Below are 23,710 nucleotides of genomic sequence, written 5' to 3'. Positions count from 1 at the left end.
TAGTGGTCTTCGGCTGTTTTTACACAGCTCATAATAAGCAACAGTTAGACCATCATGTATAAAATAGTGATTTATTTATGAAATTGGATAGGTATTTCAGTTGCAGCTGTACATAAAGAAAAAAAAGGGTTTTACATTATTTTACAAATAAATTAGATAACAGCTTGATTGAATTATCTTATTGTTGCTTAGTAACATCTGATGCATTGCTGTCTGTGGAAATTAAGTGAGACACTTCTCATAAACATGTAAAATTGTTTTATGTAGCATATTGTTGAGAGATTTCTTCACCTTATTGTGCAAAAAGGAACTAAAATCCAGAGCTTCTCTCAGTGAAGGTGCAATATCAAAAGTCCAGTCACATAGCAACTTATACCTTGTTCCTGGTGGAGCTGGAACCGTAGACACAAAAAAAAAAAAAAAAAAAGGCATGAATAGTTAGTGTCCTCCTTCAGGTGAACAGAGACAAAAAACAGAGTAATTACAGCAGTGTCATTTTAGTTTGTGGGTTTCTTACAGTGTCTCCATCAGAGTGCTAGCTTGTTTTCCCAGCTTTTGATGTGTTTACGAGGAGCAAGTCACAGGAGTAGCGCAGGAAGCGATAGATGTTCTCCGCTTTACATCGACTCATGCAGCCTCCTTTCTGTATGGCTTCAATCGGGCTGCAGCAACAAGACATTCAGGTGAGAAGACAGAAATAATTGTATTCATACAGTAAACTGTACATCACTTCTCCTTTCACCTGTTTATCAGCTGAGCGATTGACCTGAAGTTGTGGCTCAGGTTGAGTGCGTGGACATAGTTGACTGAAGGCAGGCTTAAGTACAACTGCAAGGCCTGCTCCCTGTGCTGCCCTTTGACCTCCAGTGGTGCGGTGATGCCCTGACCCTTACGGTGCTCCAGTCTAGCGAGGTCTGCCAGCAAGCCAGCACTCTCCTCAGCGCTGTCGCTCCACAGCAAACGAACACCCGAGTGGACCAGTGCTACCAAGGTGCTGTTGTAGTAACGCGTGCATTGAAATGGCCGTGAGGTTTCACCTAGAAAAATGGCAGTAAACACGTGGATCAAATGTATGTATCCAAACCCCAAAATGATCATTTAGAGTATATAAATATATAATATATAGAATTGGCAGCATGTGAAACAAACCTACCTGTCTTGCTTCTGTCTTTTTCCACAATCAGACACACACGCTCGAACAACTCCTGTAAGCTGCTCACTCTTTCTGCCAGTCGCTTCCTGTTCTGCGTTGCAGCTAAGTCTGATTGGCTGAGCCTTTCCACCGCCATGCGGTTGCTGACAATGAAGTAGCTGCTGTCCAGCGAGCAGACGTGGACGGTAGCTGAGTGTCGCTGTCGCAGACAGGTCATCAGCTCAACGCCACTGCTGATGCAGCGGCTGTCCACCAAAATGCAAACGGGCCCAGGCGGGGGGGTGGATATATTTACAGATGAGTCCTGAGTGACGGACGTCTGAGGCACTGAAGAAGTAGCAGAACATACCTGGAGACCAAAAAGAAAAGAAAAACCATTATGCACATGGATGAGTAGGTGCGATCAATGCTCATTAACTCCATCTTGCTTTTACACACACTGTGACACTAAAGAGAGGCGTGACCGAGCATCGTTTTGTTGCGCTGTACCTGGGATTGTTTCTTTGAGGAAACGGAGGAGTCTGCCTCCACAAAGTCGAGTTCTTCTGAGAGAAGATGTTGATTTTCCAACCTCTGGCGACACCTGTAGGAGAAAAACGAAGCACTCAAGTGGTTTGTCTGCAAACGCTGATGTGCAACCAGATGAGGATTTCTTTACCTTTCATTTCGCTGCTCTTCACTCAGCGAGCTCCGTTGTGCTTTACTCAGCAACGATACCTTAGATGCTATGGCTGCACGAGCTGACAGCTTGGTTCTACTAGTTGTTGGTTGCGCCAAGTTGGGCGGCAAAGGGTCAACACCCTCTTCAAGGAGGAGAATCTTCTCTTTCCTTGTTTCCTCCATCTCGTCGTCACTAGAGTCGTCAATGCGTATGACCCGGGTACATTTGGCCTTTCCTGCTGCCTTCTGCTTAGGTGGAGACTCAGCTTTGGTCTTTGTGTCAGCTCTTGCTCGGGCTTTGTGCAGAAAGACACGGCGTCTGGTGGCATATTGCCTTCTCCCATCAACAAATGAAGCCTCAGGCATAAGTTCAACATCTTCTGCTTCTTCATCATTGCTGTCCACCTCCTCAACATCGCTGCCAACCACAAAGCTGTCCTCCGCATACGTCTCATCCATCTCAGGCACCTGGTTGTGAAGATTAAGAACGTGGAATTAAGTAAACAAAATTAACAACTTTGTGGGGGATTTTCTGTGAGAATAAAAGGAAAGTATGGTATACCTGGGAAAAAATATCCATCTTATGATGGTTTCTATATGACATTTTGAATTTGCCCCGGACAGCAGGGCTCCTCACAGACTTCAGGTAGACTCCCTGCATCTCTGATTCTGATTTAGAGTAGAACAGACAGGAAAGCAGAGTGTAAATGTCAAAGCGTGACTCACTCGGCCTGCCATGTCACTGAAAACCTCAGAGGAAGATAAACACATTTGAAAAGTCCACCAAGCATCAGGCAAGCTACCATTCAGTCCCTGCGAGAGGTGTGTGTTGTCGACCACAAAACCGTCAAGAGACTGGTTTTGGTCTTCTCCGTCCTCTTCGTCAGATGACACACCTGCTCCCTCCTCATCTTCTGACAGCTCTGCCTCTTCACTCAGGAACTGACGCCCTTTGTGGCTTAAAAAGTTCTGATACAAAAACAATGAAAATGTCAAGGCTGACAGATGATAAAAACCCAGACAAAAAAAAAAAAGAACAACAGGTAATGTCTTCACATTTTTATAAAACAATGGTGGTCTTGTCTTTCAAAATTTAAACTGGTACAAAATCTGTGCTGGGATGTTATTTGAAGAGAGAAACGTTCTTACAACGATGTTAAAAATGATCACTACTGTGATACTATCATTGTATCAGTTTTGACCAAATAAACCAGTTTTCACAATCAGATGGGAACAAAGACAACTGCTGGTTTTAGCATCTAGAGGTAGGTATTGTGCTCCAGGAGACAAAAACAAAGCCAAACAGCTGCATACAGAGGATTGTACATCCGTGTTGTGTACAACTTATAATTACATTCCTTAATTAGCTTAAAATCAATTATTGCAGGGATGTTTAAAATTGTATAAGAGAGCAGGGCTTATACAAATCCTCTTGCAAACTACACACAATGCAGTAAAGCTGTAACTGTTGCCATGGAAAAAATATATATTTTACTTGAAGAATAGTTTAGGCTTCTTCTTCATTTCATGTAGTGATATGGAAATAAAGGAAATAGAGTAAATGTTATTAGGATTCACATCACAGCAGCGTATCAAACCATCTGTTGTGGTGCAGACCTTCTGTTTGGCCTGCTGGACTCGCCGCCTCTCAGCTGCTGGCGCTGTGGCTCTGCATGTGAATGTTGACTCATTCTGGAAATCATCATCAGAAGCAGCTTCACCCTGCGTTTCAGCAGACTGGAACAAGAAAAGAGCTCATCAGCCAAATGCCTTTAACGCGACTGCTGCATTTGATTACAGTAAATAAGGATGACTTGTAGAAGATGTGACGTGAAATCAACATTCACAGACTGAGCCATGAGGAATACATCACTGTCAACACATTGTCTTACTGAATTAAGAGCAGGGATGCGTTTCCTTCGCACCACCATCGGAGAGTCTGTATCACTGGTGATGTTGGACTGAAACAGAGCAAATATCTGACATTTTTACAAAGATTGCAGGTTTTATGACTATATTTTATTTTGAGACGTATATTTTAAGCTCTTCATAGGAGGTAAATGCTTCCTCATTGCTCCCAAGGTGGTTGTCATGACAACTGTGGGCACCTTGGAAATGATCTGCCTTCATCAGATATCTTTTGTCCTCATTTTATCTTTATAGAAATGAACTGAGTCATATTTTCTGTGTGGCATTTAAATTGGCTCTGGCTGATGTAGACAAATATTAACAGAACATTTAAATCCAATTTAAAAACATTTGTTTTCTCACGCGCCTGCGGATGAAATTTGCACGGTCACTTTTGACTTATTTTGCTTTTAATCATTTTAATCTTAGATTTTATTATGATTTTATTGTGATTTTTGCAGTTTGTTGCTGTCTTTTACAATTTTTTAATGCTTCCTTTGCATCATCTGTAATGCTTTTAACATGAATTGCGCTACATAAATAAAGTTGGCCAATTTGGTTTCTGACTAAAACTAATGAAAACCTTTCAAATTTAAAAGATGAAGCAATATTTTTAACATCATCTGATTTAATATGGACTAAGCTCTCTCACCACTTCTGGGGATGACACTGGGTTCACTTTGCTCTGATGTCTTCTTCTGTGAACCAAAAGTTCGTCTTCACTATCACTGCTGTGCTCTGATGAAGAAGCAGACACAAACATGCAGGTGTGTTGACAGCAGATTAAAACTGGGTTGACAAGGGAGGAGAAAAAATAAAGAAAAATGTCATTAGGCATCATATTTGTTTTAAAAAAGAAAAGAAAAAAACCTGGATGAGGAGGAGAGTTCACATGAACAGAATCCTGTCGGGGGTCAGTTTCTGTGCTTGACACGGCGACGCCACCTTCCGGTCGTCTTCGTTTCAAACTGGAGGGTCCAGGCTTGGCGACACTGGGAATAAGCGTCCGTCTCACTCCCTGTGGTCTGATTGGAGATGGTAGCGCCTCACATTTTGGCATCAATAACTCTGATTGTGTGTGTCGAGTGGATAACTTGGAATCACTGTTGAGGCCGTTACGTGGCGTAGAAGAGCTAGAAACTGCTGGTAAAGACATAATAGAGTCAGGCTGCTTTTCAAGTGGCGCAGAGGCTGATGCAGGTTCAGGATGTACTCCTGCTTCACCATCAGAATCTTCCAGTGAATAACCAAGGTCAAAATTAACTGAGAACAGCTGACTGGAGCTGTTAGATGAATCTGAATTCTCCTGTGCTGCATAAGACTTAAAACAAGGTGCACTGTTCTCTGAATGATCTGTGAAGCGTTTACTCTGTGTGTGTGTTGTGTGTGTATAAAGTCTAGTTTCTGTAGTGTAATGACTGCCCTGAGTTATGAGCATTGCATTTGATAAATTCTGGGTTTTGTGCTCAGTTTTCTTTCTTTGTGTGCAATCAGCTGATTGTGTAGTGCTACATGGATTTGTTAGGATGTGCATTACTGCAGGTTTAATCAGCTCTTCAGTGTCTTCAGCGCTGGGGGACGTCCTGAGGGTGACACCAGCCTGAGGAGTGGGGATTTCTGGAATAGTTATCTGCAGGAAGGCGTCATCGTCTTCAAACAGATCGATACTGTCATCCATCTGCGGGCTGCCCCTCAACGATTCACCGTCTTCCCCACCGCCATCTGTTGCTTCATCTCTTATCCTCTCCAAACGATCATTTTCTTTAGTCGTGTGGTTGTAATTATTTCTAATTTCAATATTCTCTTGCTCCATGGAGTAGTTGCACGTTTGGGAATTGATCTCTTTGTCATCATCTATGATCCTGTTATCATAATTTACTTCTTCATCTTCAAAAACCTCATCCCAGGTGGGACTGTTGACAGGCTGCTTATTGTTACTGCCCTCTTCACACATGACAGATTGTTCCGATCCCGGGCCACATTGTGCCACATTGTCAGCTTCAACAGTCGTCTCATCCTCATCATCGTCATCTACAGCCAAAATAAAGCTGACCGGAAATGGCTGATGAGGGGCAGGAGGAGAGGAAGGATGCAACGACCCAGCCTTGTCCATTTCCAAAATGTCAGCAGGAGAAGGTGGAGATCGAGAGAGAAGTTCAGCCACGTTGGCGAGGATGGACTTCAGGGTCTCGACTCTCCCCGGGTTGTCAGAGGTAAACTGTGGAGCTGAATCCCATTTGGGAAGGTAGAACATCGTCTGAAGATCTTCATCGTTTTCATCAAATGGCTGTGAAATACCGTCTACATTTGCAGGGTCTCTGCCTGTACGATCTACTTTTGGGACATTAGTGATGGCACAGTCGTCACCATGGCTGTGTAATGGAGAACTGCCTGCTTTGCATTTTGAGTGATGTGCGTTGTCATCACAAGGAACATCACCATCATGTTCTGTCACAGACGACCGCTCTCCCCTCACAGCCTCTTCCTCTAAATCTTCGTCGATACGTTGCAGTTCAGAGCCAGATGAACGAGGTGGTTTAGGCTTGATGCTGGTAGTTTTAGCGGAGCTCTTTGTGACTTTCTGTCTCTTCGGTCCACTTTTCTCACTGCTTTCTTTGTGTAGGTATGGATGAAGCTCCTGTTCGTAGCGGCATTCCCCCTGAACACAAACACACACACACAAAGTTGTATAAGATCCCTCAGCGGGAGCGCTGAGAACAGCCGACCTCTTACTAAAGAAGTGGAGGCCACTTCACCAATCAAAGCATGTCTGTTCATGTTCATACAGTAATCTAATCAGGAAGTGTCCCGTGAAGAGACGTTGAATTACAGCAACACATGAGGCTGGGGCAAAGTCTGATGTAACATTTCCCATTTATCCTTTTTTTTTTTAATGAAACAAAATTTAAAAAAAAAAAAAAAAAAAAAAAGGAATTTGTGCTTATTATATCAAATTAAACTATTTTCACATTTGCTGCCAATTCCTTGTTAGAGCTTAGACGTTCACAACGTGTTTGTCCCAAACACCTGTCATCTGTGCAAACTTCTGACCTGGAAGTGATTACTCCAAAGTGGTATCCTGCCAGGGTCGACAGGGTGCCATCGAACCTGCGACCAGCAGAAGGAATTTGTTCAACAAACCCAGCGGAGCTAAAAAAGATTTTAGTGCGAATGAAAGGAAATAAACCAGAACCAGACGCAGTGCATTAAAAAGGCTTCACAGAGAAACCACCTACTTTTATATGCCGCTGACCTACTGAAAGTTACTCAGGCCTTCCTTTTATACTGTCTCGGTTATTTAACTTTATTTTCCAACACTTGATAAAACGGCGCTGAACCAAAATACACCTACGAGGCTCTGAACTTTCAGAAGAGAACACATTACCCCAATTACTGCACAGTACAGTTCAAAAGTTTTAATCACTTACAAAAGCATTAAATGGATTGATTCTGAGCACTATTTCTGACCTACTAAGTCCATACTTAGACTGGCACATACTTGAAGTTCCTGAGTCTAGATTTGGCAACAAGATTTATCATTATTTCACATAAACTGCAGAATAAATGCCTTCCACACACCAGTGCAACACACTTTAAAAATGTACTTTACTTATATGGTTTTTGGAACAGTGACTGCATTCCTTGTTGAATTGATTTTTTGGAAATCATATGTTTAAGAAAATAACTAAAATATCTTAAACAGGACAAAAGGTTATGGGTGATCACAGCTGCAAGAATTTATAATGAAACTTGATATTTTTTCCTCTTAAAAAACAAAACAAAACAAAACAGGAAAGGTGGACTATGGTTTAAAGAACCTGGTAAATTCAAAGTGGACTACTGTTGTAGCAGCTGTAAGTTAGAACATTGGTATTGGCAGACAACTCTGCAGCCTGAGCCCACTTCTAGTGGTTATTGTTTCAGCACACGCTACACTCCCTCGCTTAGTCTGTCAACTAGACAAACGAGCTGGCAGGCAAACACTGAGCTGTTTGTGGCCTTTACAACCTGTTTTAAGCATTTTAGTACTTTGACCACTGAAATATGATGAAAATAATAATCATCTTTATGAATGGAGCAAAATGGGTTGACTGAGGACATGAAGTTATTTTCTAGTTATTTCTGTTGATAAGCTAAAGTTCACAGTAATTTCAAACTGATTTGCATACATAGTTTTTCCAGTTTTCGAATTTAACACTTCCATGTGGAGATGGGTTATGAATCTGCCCACCCAGTCTTTCACACAGTAGTTATCCTCCTTATCATCAATTCCATGACAACAATGACGTTGTCTACGTCTTGTTTCACCTTTTTCTCAACATTAAGCCTTGTAAAGTTGTCTCCATGCTTTTTTTTTCTATATTCAAAAACAAAAAACAACAGCAACAACAAAAACACAAAGTGTTTCCCTGTTTTTTTCACATCTGTTTTTACTTGCTCAAGTAAAAGGAGGACTAAAATCTGTGGAAATACATTAGATTCTGTTTGTTTTATTCCATTTAAGAGCATTAACACACTTTGAAACACAGTCGTGAAACTGGAAGCGTTTTGCTGCTGATGAAAAAGGGCATTTTGACAAACAGTAAGTTGGGGTGGGGCCTGAAGGACCATCCTACATGTACAGGTTGTGCTATATGCATGACAATAGGCAGAATAAGAAGAAGCAATTTGATGAATTTTCACGAAGTCCAAAAATTTAAGACATAGTAAGTCCACCAATCAGAGTGCTTCCCCTAAAGATATTATACTACAAGTATTCATCAAAATATTAAGTATCATACCGTATCTGTAGAATTGATCAGTCTAAGTATAAATGAACTCAGAAAAATACTTAAAACAAAATAAATCCCCCTTGTACCTTAAATAAGTCTATTATCCAATTCCTGCCTTGAAGATAAACATGAACTTTTAGCATCATCGTTTATCAACACTGCTTGTTGATAAAATTTGATGGACAGAATTTGATTCACACCGGATTAACTTGAACTCCGGGTCCTCAATTAATTAACAATCAGATTATGTCTCTAGATCTAAAATATCGTCGACCAAAAATAACCTCGTGGCAAGAACAGGGAGAGTGCTGCTGAGGCCGGACGGATCACCCAGTTCATGCCGTTTCAGACCGCACGTTGGAGGGAGCAGCAAAGTGGAAACTCCTCTCTCCCGATTATCTCATTTCACCACAACAATCATATGAATTTGATGCCCATGAGAACACACAAAGAATGCCTCATCTATATTAATTGGTCTGCATGAATCAGTTTCCAATCAAGCGCTGGAATGCCTCTCTTATTCATCAACTACAAACTTCAACTTTTTAAATTGAAATGTTGCTCGCTTGCAGATGCCGTGTGGTTCAGGAGTGTTTCAGCAGCAAATCTACTACATTTATACACTGATATCACTGCCAGCAAGTAGGATTAAATTTGCACAGAACTAGAAAACGTAGACATGATCACTCAGCCAGTGATCGAAGGTTTCCTAGTTAAAACCTAAGTGCAATCATCAAAGCTCATACGTCAAATGCAGTCAGAAGCTCTTTTAGCTTTCTCACGCAGTTTTATTTTATTTATTTATTCATTTATTTACCCTCTGTTTTCAGCCCAGTACACTATACCACTGGGTCATCACAGTCTGACCTACTTACAGGTTCCTGGCCTTATGTAACAGTTCTCTGAACTGTTACATAATCACAAGCGAGGAGGCCTGCATGCTTGCCCTGTGTCTCGTCAGCGTAAAGAGACGGTGTGATCTGTAAGAAAAAGAAAAAAAAAAAAAGGAAAGAAAAAAAAAAGGCAGAACTGTCTGTTGGAAAAAGGGACACAAAAGCCTGTGTTTGGGAGTGAAATATGTTGGGAAGAGTTTTGAAAGAAAGAATGACAGGCGGTAGGAGGTTTAATTTTCAGGCTGTTTCCGACGTCGGAGCAGGAGGTCCAAAAAGCAAAGGGTCAGGAGGACTCCGATAATTCAGATAAAGCAAGTAAGCCACAGTTTGCGTTATCCATCAGAGTCAAAAGGAAAGTAGAACGCAGAGAGAGAATCTGCTTATCTACTGAGTATTTTTTAATAAGTTTAGAAGATGAGCATTAAATTCAATAATTCAAAACTGCTCATGAGACATACTGAAGGAGAAAAAAAGACATTGCTGGAGCAGTAAATATGGCATGCTTTGTGGACTTTAAATAATATAATGGTGCAAATAAGTTATTGGGAGTAAACACGTTCCGTTTTGGCTTGTTTGATGGTGGAAATAAATTCTGCAGGGACTGTTTTCACAGAGGTTTTCCTCTTGGTCTTCTCTCAAACACGGTTTTTCCTTCTGAATACAGACGTTAATTCAATTTGGGGAGGAACAGATCAGCCTTGGTGCAGATCCAGCGCCCTCCAGGAATTTTTCATTAAATTTTTTAGCCTAACTGGGTTAGTCATTTTCCTCAAACTAAAGCGCCTACTTTCTGAAACTCAGGAAAAAAAGACCAAAGAAAGCCACAGAACTGTGTGAGGAAGGATTATGGGAACAAAACAGAAAGGTAAAATTAGCAATTACGACAAAGACTAAACATTTGTTGGCAAAACAGAAGAGAAAAGAGAGACATGCATATTTAGTACATTGTAAAGCTACATGCAGCAGCAGCAAGTCCTGCCGGATTTGTCTGTTTGAGCTTGGCACAACCAGCTTCTCTGGGATTTTTGTCCTTTCTTCAGAGCAAAAGTGCTCCATCTCCATCAAACTGGATGGATTCCACTGGTGTGCAGCAGTTTAAGCCATAGCACAGATTATCAACCAGATTTAGGTCTGAGTTTCAATTCAATTCAATTCTAATTTTATTTATATAGCACTTTTAACACAACCTCCGTTGACCAAGATGCTGAACAAAATTAAAGTCAAGTTAAAAGTATGCATACCAAAGATATCAATAAAAAACATCTTTTTATTCAAACACTTAAAAACAACAGTTTGGACTACGTCATCACATCACATTTAAAAGTTTCCCTTTAAAAACTCTATGGCTGCTTTAGAAAGGATGCTTTAGGATTTCTGTTCACCATCAAGGTTTGAAAATTGTGCAAAACTGAAAAAAAAAAAAAAAAAAGTTTTTCTCCAAAATACATATATATATACATATATATACATACATATATATATATACACATATATATATATATATATATATATATATATATATATATATATATATATATATATATATATATATACATATATATACATATATATATATATATATATATATATACACACATATATATATAATGTATATATATATATATATATATATATATATATATATATATATATATATATATATATATATATATATATACACATATATATATAATGTATATATATATATATATATATATATATATATATATATATATATATATATATATATATATATATATATGTGTATATGTATATATATATATATATACATATATATATATATATATGTGTATATAGCCTCTGAATCGAGACATAATTTAGACCTATGGCATATAAAACCTTCCAGTTACACCACAACAACATCCCTGCCTAGTACATATGTGTGCGTGTATGTATGTATGTATATATATATATATATATATATGTGTGTATATATATATATATATATATATATATATATATATATATATATATAAGGTTTTATATGCCATAGGTCTAAATTATGTCTCGATTCAGAGGCTAAAATGAATATTCTCCCAATAGCATGTACTAAATGCTTGCATAACCTCGATGTGACAATCCAAAATAGGTAATCGCGGTGATTAACCTTTATGAATCTCACTTGCAACCCTAATGATTTGCCTCACTTATACCACTTGAAGGGCCTGTTCCAGCTGGAGCTATGCTCTAAAAATCCCATGTACATTAACTGATTAGCTTCAAAGTGAACAGATGCAGTTTGAGAACAGGGGAGTGCTGGAGGGCAAAGCAGCAAAACATCTAGAAATTTTCCTCAGAAACTGATCAAAGCGACAGAAAAAAAATAAAAGGAGAAATGGGCTTGAATTCAAAGCTTGATGATGTGAATGCTTGTTTACGTCATCTCTGCCCACAGATGACCCAGGGGAAAAAAAAGGATTGCAGGTTCATTAATTGTTGCAAGATTTAACTGTTAATGCACAGATTTTTTTTCTTTACAAGGTTAAATTATAGCATTTTGACACATTTGTAAGTCTCTTATTAAATGTATGAAAATTGTACCACGTTCTCTTATTATCTCATGACCTGAATTTAACAAAAGCATAAAGAGCGCAAGCTGTCAAGTCACCTTATAATCCTGTTTTTGCTTTTACAGGTGGGATCAGTTTCTCCAACATAGATTGTATGGACTCACAGCGAGGAAAACACGGGTAATGGGAGCCCACCATACCATCATCCCTGACCTAGTTGCAAGTATCTGAACAAATTCAGGAATCTTATCAATGGTTGTTTATAAAGGAGCAGATGGTAAGATGTTCTTTAAAAAATGATTTCTAGATCATATATGTAACTGAAAAATAAGGGCTAAATGTAAGCAAGGTCAGTTTGACATCAATAATAACTGAATAACTATTTAAACTACTTGTTTGATCCTGATAAATAAATCACACCAAAACGAAGTGTTCTTTTTAGAGACATTACATCTTCCATCTTCCCTGCATACAATCTTTCTGGATTCATTATAAAGGATTTTGTTGTGTCACCAGAAGACCTGATAACCTCACTTAGAACTGATGAAATTGCTACTTCAATGAGGTCGTTGTCAGTTAACTGCTAAAACCTTCAGTTAGCTGCTAAAGCCTCGCATCCAGCTGCTGCCGGATCGACATACATCCCACTTTCTGTCTTTTTTTCAGCTTTTATTACTTCAAGGAACAATATTGATAACAACACTGAAAGTGATTAATAAGTGGAGTATATTGCAAGCACTTCCTTTCATCAAAGTATACACATTTTATTTTACATAGTGTGTTTTACAATTTCATGATTTAGTGTGAAATTTAGGGCAATCTTTCTGTCAGTCTAACAGACAGACACGTAACCAGCAGCAATCATTGGCCTCTGTCTACTTGTCTGAACCAAAAAAAAAAAAAAAAGAAAAGTTGATTCCAGTTCATAGGATGATTAAAAAATGCATCAATAGAGCAGCTGAAGTGGTTTTAGTACCGCTCTAAAAGATAATTTAAACTATTTTTTTTTCTTTTCCTTGAATCTATTTTAGGTGAGAGAATAAACTGCAGCCCGGAAACACATAGATGATTATTTCTTTTTAAACTAACGCCACAATGGAGCCTGTTTATCATGCAAGGAATTTGTCTTCCACGTCAAAACGATAAATTTAGTAACTCAAAACAAACCACAGTTGTATGTTCACAAGCAACTCAGCTGACTCCTCTCAGCCTTGTGCGTTTATAAAGTTTGGTTTTCCTTTGGGTAAATGCACACTACTGTCTTGCTATTATGAAACCAAGCTGGATTTATGCAAGATGTTTGGAATCATTTTATGAAACCAATTTCCCATCATCAAGAACCTACGCAGTGCACGGCGCATTGAAAAAGAGTCTGTCCCCTTTAGCATTTGGTCTGTCTTGTTGCGTTAAAATAAGAAATTGCAAAGAATCTGTTTTTGGATGTTGTATAAAGAGCTCAGACAAAATAGTCTAAATTGCTTAAGTGGCAATAAAATAACTGTAAAATAATTAGTGTTTACTCTTTCACAATATTTCCATCCATCCATCCATCTCCTTCCGCTTATCTGGGGTCGGGTCATGGGGGCAGCTGTCTAAGCAGGGAAACCCAGACCTACCTCTCCCCGGCCATATGTGCCAGCTCACCGAGAGCCGAGAGATCTAATCCCTCAAGCGTGTTCTGGGTGTTCCTTGGGGTCTCCTCCTGCAGAGACAAGCCAACAACACTTCACCGGGGAAGCGTCCATGAAGCATCCAAACCAGATGCCCGGGCCACCTCATCTCTCGTCTGGCTTCTCTCAATGTGGAGGAGCAGAGGCTCTCTGTACTGTGAGCCTCTCATAGATGACTGAACTTTGCACCGTCTCTCTAAGGGAGAGCACAGCCACGCTGTAGAGAAAACTCTTTTCAGATGCTTGTATTTGTGATCTTGTTCTTTTGGTCGCTATCCACAGCTCGTGACTGTAAGTAATGGTAGGAACAAAGACTGGTAAATCGAAATCTTCGCCTTTTAACTCAGTTCCTTCTTCACCACGAGAGACCAACGCAGTGTCTGTATTACTTCAGATGCCGCACTGATCCACCTGTCAATCTTGCGGTCCATCTTTCCCAAACTCATGAACAAAACCCCGATGTACTTCAACTCCCTCAACTTGTGGATCATGGTCTTGGATTTGGAAGTGCTGGTTGTCATCCGAGCTGCTTCCCACTCGGCTGCAAAACCCTCCAGCGAGAGCTGGAGATCACGACTCAATGAAGGCAACAGTATTTTCATGTCTAAAAAATTTAAATGTGGTACTTCCACCTACCTGCCACTTACTGAGTTCAGTTAAATTAATCTGTGTGCAACGCAAGTGTCCCACAATCTCAGTTTACACCTGTCTACACCTGTGGAGTCTGTAATATCAGAAGCAGCAACAAGCAAGCTGCACAGGAAACCAGAAGCTAAACCAGGTGAGAAGGGGCTTTATCAGAGAACACAGAGCCTATAAGTAACCCTGAAGGATGCACCATAGGACAGACTGGTGTGTCTGTCTAAAGAAACAATGTAATGCCAGCCTCTACAAAACTGGCATTACAGAAAAGTAAACTGAAAATAAACACTACCTTTAATATCAAGATGAATACCTTCATTTTTTAACAAATCTTATAGTTAGGAGATGAGCATCTCCTGAGTTGGAGTCTGCATGTACGGGGCCCAACTGTGCAGGTTATGCTCTTATAGTTAGGGGTCATCTAGCCATCCATTGCTTATGCAGCCATGGGGACGTCACCCGATGCACTGAGTAGTACCTTGCTCCTTTTCCCGAATGTATAAATATATGTATAATATAATAATATATATGTGACAGCATTGCAATCTCTAACATATTTCTTCTTTTTCTGCAGGTCTTCCTGAATAAAAGTAAATTGTACATGTTAATCTGTCATTACTGTCCTCTCCACCCCAACCAGTCGAGGCAAGATGGCTGTCCTCCATGAGCTGGGTTCTGCTGGAGGTTTTCTTCCTGTTAAAAGGGAGTTTTCCTTCCCACTGTCGCCTCATGCATGCTCAGGATGAGGATTGAATCAAAGTCAAGATTTGATGCAATCAGTTGGTTTCGATTAGCTAGGCTATTTATGAATTGGCTTGAACTGAAGTCTCTGTAAAGTGCCCTGAGACAACATTGTTGTGAAGTGGAGTTATACAAATAAATCTGACTTGATTTGAATTGAATTTAATTAAATTTTAAAAAAACAACAACAAAAACACATTAGGAGTTTGCCATGGTACTGTATTGAACTGAGGAGGAAACTTTCTTCTCCATCAAGAAAAACACTGCTTGTGGTTATGAAAACTTCTCATAACCACAGACACCACAGAAATGATTGTGGTATAGTGGAGACAGCATCATGCTGTGGGAATGTTCTTCATCATCAGGGCTGAAGTCATGTTAATAAATGCTGTTTCAGTCCAAATCATAAGCAAAACTGAGCCAATTGTTCATTTTTCTGAATGACAACGATACAAAGCATGCTGCCAAAAGTGTGACTTGAGTGGTTTAATGGGAAACAATGTCAGACTCCAGACTTGAAAGTAGTTTTATACCTTTGCATCTGCATCTATCTAGGCCAAATTCAGCCCCCCAGCACAGATGAATAGATGTGCAATTGTTTAAATCCCTCCAAGGTTGGATGAATCCTAACCAACTTAATGTAGCTTGAGACAAGGGGTTGCAGCCAAATAAATTTATAGCAGCGTAAAAAAACAAAAAAAAAAGCAAGTAGTTTTCTTCTTTTTTAACCATTAAACAGCATAATAATGCATGAACTAGCTGTTCTTTTGCTTACCTCACTTTCCTCTTTCATGCCATCAATAAGCTCCATCACTTTAATAAAGTGGTTGCAGCGGAGAGAATGATCAACAGTACGGGTGGGAAGTGCTTTGTTCTGCCAGTGCCTCCATTCCCACAAGGACAGCTCTCTGCATGGTCTGTCACTGGAAATTTCCTCCTGTCATAATGAAAAGAAGCATTAGTTTAAAAGGAAATTAAACTGAATACAGAAACACATAACACATGAATATGTTTCCAACCATTGCCAGAAAGGTTTTTCACATTTAATTACAGCAGCAACTTATTGCATGGCTGATAAATGTCAAAGTACTTGTGAGTTTTGCATGAGCAAGAAAGAAACAGAATGAGACTAAATAAACCTGAGGTGTGGTGTCATTTGGTATCGACAAGAATCGGGACTGTTTCAAGGTTGGATGAGCCTCGTGTTCTTCCAGCTTCATGGTAGATGCCCACAGAGAATATTCGGTGCTGCTCAGAAAGCCATCAGATGTTGTGCTGCGCTGTTGGACTGGTAAACATAAACAATGTGAACCCCATGTCTACATTATCTAGATAGGGAAACTGCTTTATTCCTACTGGTCTAGCTCTGTTTCACCACTCACTCAGATTTTGAGGATGGATGAGTGAAGCCCGTCCCTCAGAGTGGGACCTCCGTCCCCTGACAGACCTCCTGTTGCTCTCTCTGTGATCAAACTGTCCACATGTAATGTGCATCTTATGAATGGTGGGGTTCACCCCCTCAGGCAGCATGCGGGGACTATTGGGATACATGTGGAACCCGCTTTTGTTGCCAGTGATGAACTTGTACACACTGCGCTTATTGCTCTGGCTTTGATTGTAGGTCTGTAGACAAGAAGAGCTTAGATTGTTATAAAAACAACTTTATAGAGCTGGATGGGGTTTGGTTTGAAAATGTTTAGGTGCATTTAGTTTTACAGTCTGGTCATTACAGAATACTCACCTTTTCCTCCCGTCCCTCAGCCAAAATAACCACGATGCGCCCCTGCCGCTTTCGGCCTGTACGTCCCATTCGCTGCACAAGGCGGATAGGATTTTTCTGTGCATCAAAGCAAACAATCAGGTCCACCTCTCCGATATCCAGCCCTTCTTCCCCAACACAGGTTGACACCAGTGTGTTGAAACCTCCTTGTCGAAACCTCTGCACCACCTGCAACACGAATGAAAAGCAGAAAGAGAGTACTTCTAATTGGTTAGAACATCTAATTATTTCCATCTTATGTTGTCTCCATGAACTCTTATTCAAGACACTTTTGGTTGTAGCTTTACACAGTGTGTGAATATGCAACTGCAAACCACTTACAAATTATAATAGTATAAATTATAATAGTATTATGAAATAATATTTTCAGTCCTGTCTAAATGTGGCATATGTCGCAGAAACTATGGACACTGAATAAATTGCATGAAGTGCTTTGAAACCATTCATTCATTCATTAGCCTAACCGCTTAGTTCGATGAAGGGTCGTGGGGAAGCTGGAGCCTATCCCAGTACTCCTTGGGCGAAAGGCAGGGTACACCCTGGACAACTCGCCAGTCCATCGCAGGGCCACACAGAGACAAACAACCACTCACGCAGGGAGAACATGCAAACTCTACACAGAAAGGCCACTGTGCAAGCCTCGCCCCAGCAACCTTCTTGCTGTGAGGCCACAGTGCTAACCACGATGCAGCCCATGATTTGAAACCAAAAATGAAAAATGAAAATTCTTGAGAATTTTATTTTATTTAGTTATTGTATGATATCAAAAGTGCTGTTTTTAAATCCCTTTTTAAGACCCACCTATTTTCACTGGCATTTTACCCAGAATTAATTTGCTTTTATTGTTGATTGTTTTTATTTGTTTAATTGTTTTAGATTTTATGGTTTTAAATTTTATTGTTTTCTGTTTTTTTGTTTTTTTTTTGTTTTATGTTTTAATATGTTAATTATGTTATGTTTAGCACTTTGTTCAGCAGTAGGTGTCAGAAAGGGCTTTATAAATAAAGTTGGCTTGCCTTTTTTTTTTTTTTTTTGCAACAACACAATCAATGATTTAAGGAATTTTTCTTTATGGAATTTTCTGGGCTAATGGAGAGATTTCATCATTTAAACACTATGTGCCGTCAAGTCCTCTACATAGAGTATAATTGATGTCAACTTTGTGAGCATGGGAGAATATAGCAAAAATGTTATCAGTGAAGTTTTTCTCCAGTCTCTTCCAACACATGCCACATCAAAAAAAAAGCCTTTTTACCTCTAATTGCTCTTTTTGGGTGAAGCCTTTGACGCCCTTCCCAGCCGAGGCTTGGCCCATAAAAGTCATAACTCTGATTAGAGGACTGTGGTGGTTCAGCATGGCTGCAATCTCCTGTACACTCTCCCGAAATGACGAAAAGATCATCACACGTGTGGTAATAACCTGAAGTCCTGAAATACAAAATTAATCAGACAAAAGAGAAAACTAATAAAAATGCTGAATGTAAGCATCAGCCCAATCCAACAACAAGCAGAAACACAGTAGGCTTTTTTTTTGGAGTGTCTCCAAACTAATAAAATTACAAGTAAAAAACACTCTCATCAAAGTTTGTTTTGTTGTTTTGCCTGCTTTAGGTTATTAAGGAGGCCATGTTTTTCTGTGGACCAGAGGAATTTTAAAACATCTTATGGACATAATTGGTTTATGGAGAGTTTTTAATAAACCCATTATCCTCTCATAATTAAACATGACGCTGGCATTTAATTAAAAAACAACTCAATACTAAAAGCTAGATGCCTTTTGCTGATGTATGTGACACAGGTAGACTTGAGGAGCTTTGAGTTAAAACAATCACTACACATATGAGCCACGGCATAGCGATGCTATAAATAAGAACATCACCATTATTGTCAGCAGAGCTCTCAGCCCACGCTCTGAAGTGCTGCAGCACCACCTCCTCCAGCTTCTCTAGTTTGGGGTGACTGTATATGAATGGTTCATCGGAACCTAGAAATACACACACCAGAGGATGTTGGTCAATCAGAGGCAGTGCAAACTTTGCATCATAAAAAGAAAGTTGTTCATTTTTGTGTTGCATTTCTATTCATAAAGAGGAAAAGAGATATCTGCACTGGATAGCTGAAGGATTCATGTGATAACGTTCTGTAACACATTCAGATTTTTTGTTATGTTTTTTGTTCTATGGTGATGAATGAATGAACTCATGTACCAGTAGGCGCTTTCACAAACATTGCCTCCATCTCAAGGTAAAGGTCCATGAACGTGGGAGTCTTCTGCAGTTCGTTCTTGGCTCTGGACATCTCTGAGCAAAACAAAACAGACTGTGCTCACATCATACACTTACTTTAAAAGAAATATGGGTATTGTACATTAAACCTGTGGTCACTGACATAATCAGGACGATATAGCTGAAATGATGTTGAAATATACAAATACAATAATTCTTCTCCATTTCAAGACAGGATAAAGAGCAATAAAGACACTGAAATACTGGAGGTAAAGGAGACTTACCTCTGGATCCATCCATGATTCCTTGGAAGTAAAAAAAGAGCGATCTGAGGCCCATTTGCATCAGCAACTCATAGCCATGATACAAGCTGATACAAAGGGCAAAATCGCCCTCCAGCATCCCCTGCTGTGGACCCTGCAGTGAGCATAACATGTGAGTCCATGGGACCAAATAAAAACCAATCAATAATGTTATTAAATTATTACATCACACTGGATAGTATTTCATAACTAGAATATTTGGGCATCTAGTAGTCAACTGGTAATTAATGTATAGTTACATAGAGGTGCAACAGTTGTAGTTTAGGCTGCATGGAGGTGTTGTGCTCAGCTCGCCTCACAGCAAAAGCATTGCATGTATCAACTGCATCTGTGCCTTTCTGTGTTCTTCCTCTCCATGTTAATCCCTCGCACAATCCAAAAACTTGCATGTTGGGTTGATAGGAGGGTCTAAACTGACCGTCGAAGTGAGTGAGATGTTTCATCCTGTCCCGGTCGTGTTATGGACAAATGACCAATCCAGGATGTAACCTGCTTCCTGCCTGATAGAAACTGCAATAGGCTCCAGCTCCATGCAAGTTTTTGTACAATACAAGAAAATTTTATGCTTAAAGGCTTGGTGTTAACAGTTAAGTGAACTATTGGATGTAATTTTAAAAATCTTGCATTTCCAAAATATCCTGTGCAGTAATTTTACATTTAACATTTGCTACAGTTTCAACATACTAAGAAATATCTAAGACTTGGGCTTCCTGATTGCTCAGTACTTAGTAATTTGGCCTTTGGCAGGCAACACAGCTTCCAGCAGCTAAGAGTCTTTCAGTTTTAGTTTGGAGGATTTTCAACCATTCATCTTGTGAAAGGTTTCTAACTCTGTGAGAGTCTTGTGCTGTTTTGTTTGTGCTCTTCTGTGGTTTTTCCACAGATTGAAGGTATTTGATTGGCTTGTTGATGCTTAAATATGTTCGTTTGTCAGTAAAATTCTGCAAAAGCTAGCTATTCATATCTCACAAAAGCTGGTTGAGAGTTTAAAAGACACAAAACTGACAAAAAATTCAACTAGTATCAAAATAAGAGCCCTTTGTTATGTCATCAGAGGTGTAGCCATGTGTCAAAGCCCAGAATATGGAGGGTACCGTACCAAAAAATAAAGAACCAGCTGAAATTTATTTAACTATATATTTTTAGTTTTGAAGCTCCATATGTCTCAGAACTGAGTGTTAACGATCATAAAAAGTTGTTATCATATTTTTATGCAACAACACAGAAGTCCATGCCTTGATGTGTGGTGGTGGGTTCTTTCTGAACTGATCCCGGGCCAGAATGAGCTGGTATTTGCTGAGAGTCCGCAGGTCTTTGTGGGCCATAACCCGGTTGAAAACAAGACGAGACATAAACTTCTCCAACACCTAAAAAAAAAAAAAAAGAAAAACAAACACATATTGTATATAGGTCATGCCAAAGAGGGTTTTTGCTCTGAAATATTCAAATACACACACCACAATGTACCATTAGAATGTTTTGAAAGGACACAGCCAAATTTCCTTCCTCAAAGAAGAATAGTACTAACTTAATGAAAGTGTTACGTCTTCAGAACACTAAATTGCACTGAACATTTCCCCTGTCCTCGTTTCCAACAAATAGAAAAACAGATGGAAGTGGTCTATTCATCTTCACAATCACAGAAGAGGAGTCTCTGTCATTATCACTCCTATTTTATCTGGCTGGAACTGTTGCTCTACAAACTAAGCAGAATAAAAGAGTGTCCTCAAAGAAAAATTGGGTTTCCCATTGGGGTGAAGCGGTGTATAAAAATTATGCTTTGTAATAGATGACAAGCAATTTACTTGCTCTGGGGCCATTCAAGCATTGCAATCAATGAAATATGACATAAAAATTGGAAGGAAAAACTGTTTACACTGATAGATGAAAAGAAAGAAATAAAAATAATAAGAGAAAAATTGGGTTTTTCAACAAATGTCTACAGTCTTTAAAGCATGTTCACAAGTCTAGAAAAAGGAACTGTATGAATTCTGTCTGTTTGTAGCATTTATTTGTCACAACAATACCTTTTATGAAAAAGTCAATTTGGCTCTTACCATTAGGGCTGAAAAGGGTTAAAAAAAAAAAAAAAAACATTTTTGTGTGTGGGGGAGGGGAAATAATATTAAAAATTAAGAGTTCACTTTTGAATAAACTCAGCAGAGCATTTGACCCATTTCCTCCAAATCAATGCCTGCTTTCTCCTCTCTGACTTGAAATACGAGTGTGTTTCAAATGGCTTAAGAAGTCAAAAGCAAAGGGTTAAACAATAACTTTTAATTCTACCGACCTTTCAGAAAACATAAACAGCATGGTCCTAAATGTTCTTTTATGAGCATAAGGAGGCATAAGGAGGCCAGACCATCTGGTTTGGTTTGTCCTTCATAATCACACATGAAAAAGTTTAAACACAACAACTGCCCCCACCCTAAAGTTTTTATTAACCAAAATATCAGCTCACTTTTGACTCATCCAAAAGCAAAGCAAAATTCCTCTTGGCGGAATTTAACAGCACCACGAGCAATAAGGGAAGGACAATGTGAGGCACAATGCAGCACCAAGTGGTTTCTTCTGTTATACATATCTGTGTTATCTTGTAATACCATAATAGTTGTGATTAGTCTGACATAGCCAATTTCTGGTGGAAATCTGTCTGAACAGAAGTGGAGGTATATACATTTAATTTAGCTCTCAGATTCATAGAGCGGGATAGATCACTGCGGTACGCTCTTTTTGACATTTCCAACATTTCGTCATATTGTCTGAATCAGACCTAAACATGTCATAGGCTGAGATCACAAACACTGACATGGTGGGAGGCAAATAGAACCCTCATCCTTGGTGTTGTAAACAAAAACAAAGAGAAAAAAAAAAGTATTGATACAAATCAATACTAAAACTTAGTATCGAGTTAGATATTGGTATGGATGGGTTTCTATACTTATTTTTGCCAAAAAGAAAATGTGAGTAAAGAAATATCTTTTTAAGCTCCTTATTTCTTATACAAATGTGTCATTTTCTATATTAATGCAATTAAAACAACATGGTAACACACTGAGTAATGTAGATACTTACAAGCTTGTTATGTTCTGTGTTAATATATGTAACATGTAGCAGATGGCTCATATAGATACCAACAAATTAAAGGCCTATAATGTCTGATAGAGTAATATAAATATTTATTTCTTCATTTCAGATAACTCTTGAGTATTTCTTTGGTGCCAACTTTACTGATAAAATAAGATTTTCAACCCCACTACTAATCTACATCTCAGAGGAACACGACTGCCTCTGCATTGCTTTATCTGGTCAACTTATCTATGCTCAATAGTCGTTAGTTCGACTTGCAAAACTGACTTGCTGCCTCATCCACTGGGAGAAACAGGCACTGCCTGGTTGTAGCTTGATTATAGGTGGTTAGCAGACAGGCTGAGCTCAATGTGGAAATGTGTACACAGCGGTCAGGTCCAGATTATGAGATTACACAGAACCAGATTAGTGAGGTCACTGTTTATGCCTGGATGGAAAGTGGAATGAAACAACATAATGTACAAAAATAAAACTGTGTAATACTTGACTACTGTTCCAGTAAAGTGGTGACCTTTTCTGTATTAGATTTAAAGCTGTAGGATCATTTCACCCCGTCATATCTAGACTTGCTCTCACTTGAATATTTAGGCTTTCAGTTTGGCTATCAGTACTGTTCTAAATGTATGAGACAAAAAAATTTACATAGTTGTTTCATAAAGTAAGTACAAAGTACACCTAATTAAATATTTCCAACAACAATTTATGCTTCTTATTAAAATTTTTCTATGACATAGTATGAACCGAATTCATAAAAAATAAAATACAATTACAAAAGAAAATATTTGACTTTGGTTTAATTAAACTCTCACTGGTTCTGTAGAATAATTAAAATTCTGACAATGAACCAGTTTTTGATTTTTAAAAAAAAAAAAAAAAGAGTAAAATTAGTATGCTTTCACAGACATTTTTCTAAAAGAATGACTAAGACAAAGAGGAAAAGGAAAGTAATGAGACAAGCTATATTACCATTTAGAAGACACACTCTGAGTATGCTCAGTGTTGCAAAGATGATTGGCTAAGCCTCATTGAACTAAGTGAAGGGGAAGAATGAGGGAAAAAGCTTGTCTCGTGCCGCTATTAATAACAAGCCTAAGCTAAGCTAAACTCACACTCCTGCATGTCAACAATGGGATGGAGTTCATTTTGTGTCTGCATTGTAAAGCTCGCCTTTAAAACCAGGCATGGAATCAGTACGTTACTTTGCCAACATGAAAAAAGGGAAGTTCAAACTGTGAAAACCAGTTACACCATGGTTGATGAAGATATGCTGTTGTGACTCAAAAACCAGTCTCAGTTTGGCAGTGACCATTTATAATGAATAC

At 38.9% G+C, this 23,710-nt stretch overlaps 1 protein-coding gene across 1 annotated transcript in view; it reads right to left on the bottom strand.

Annotated features, from left to right (window-relative positions):
- Positions 1-535: 535 nt before the first annotated feature.
- fancm (FA complementation group M) overlaps positions 536-23,710 on the bottom strand; it is a gene marked incomplete at both ends in the record, with an annotated part of 37,326 nt that continues 14,151 nt past the window's right edge. The window contains 21 exons of the mRNA XM_079261619.1: positions 536-662; positions 743-1,037; positions 1,154-1,502; positions 1,643-1,736; positions 1,812-2,281; positions 2,376-2,482; positions 2,617-2,782; positions 3,431-3,550; positions 3,706-3,774; positions 4,374-4,459; positions 4,816-4,954; positions 5,259-6,380; positions 15,746-15,907; positions 16,110-16,258; positions 16,353-16,593; positions 16,712-16,918; positions 18,006-18,178; positions 18,630-18,734; positions 18,958-19,050; positions 19,260-19,392; positions 20,534-20,665. Of these exons, the coding sequence (XP_079117745.1) occupies positions 536-662; positions 743-1,037; positions 1,154-1,502; positions 1,643-1,736; positions 1,812-2,281; positions 2,376-2,482; positions 2,617-2,782; positions 3,431-3,550; positions 3,706-3,774; positions 4,374-4,459; positions 4,816-4,954; positions 5,259-6,380; positions 15,746-15,907; positions 16,110-16,258; positions 16,353-16,593; positions 16,712-16,918; positions 18,006-18,178; positions 18,630-18,734; positions 18,958-19,050; positions 19,260-19,392; positions 20,534-20,665 (4,539 nt within the window). The remainder of the gene's footprint in view (positions 663-742; positions 1,038-1,153; positions 1,503-1,642; positions 1,737-1,811; positions 2,282-2,375; positions 2,483-2,616; positions 2,783-3,430; positions 3,551-3,705; positions 3,775-4,373; positions 4,460-4,815; positions 4,955-5,258; positions 6,381-15,745; positions 15,908-16,109; positions 16,259-16,352; positions 16,594-16,711; positions 16,919-18,005; positions 18,179-18,629; positions 18,735-18,957; positions 19,051-19,259; positions 19,393-20,533; positions 20,666-23,710) is intronic.

Source organism: Telmatherina bonti (genome assembly GCF_933228915.1).
Source record: "Telmatherina bonti genome assembly, chromosome: 22".
NCBI lineage: Eukaryota > Metazoa > Chordata > Actinopteri > Atheriniformes > Telmatherinidae > Telmatherina > Telmatherina bonti.
The sequence above is the reverse complement of the archived record's forward strand: the minus strand, read 5'-3'. Positions and strand labels throughout refer to the sequence as shown.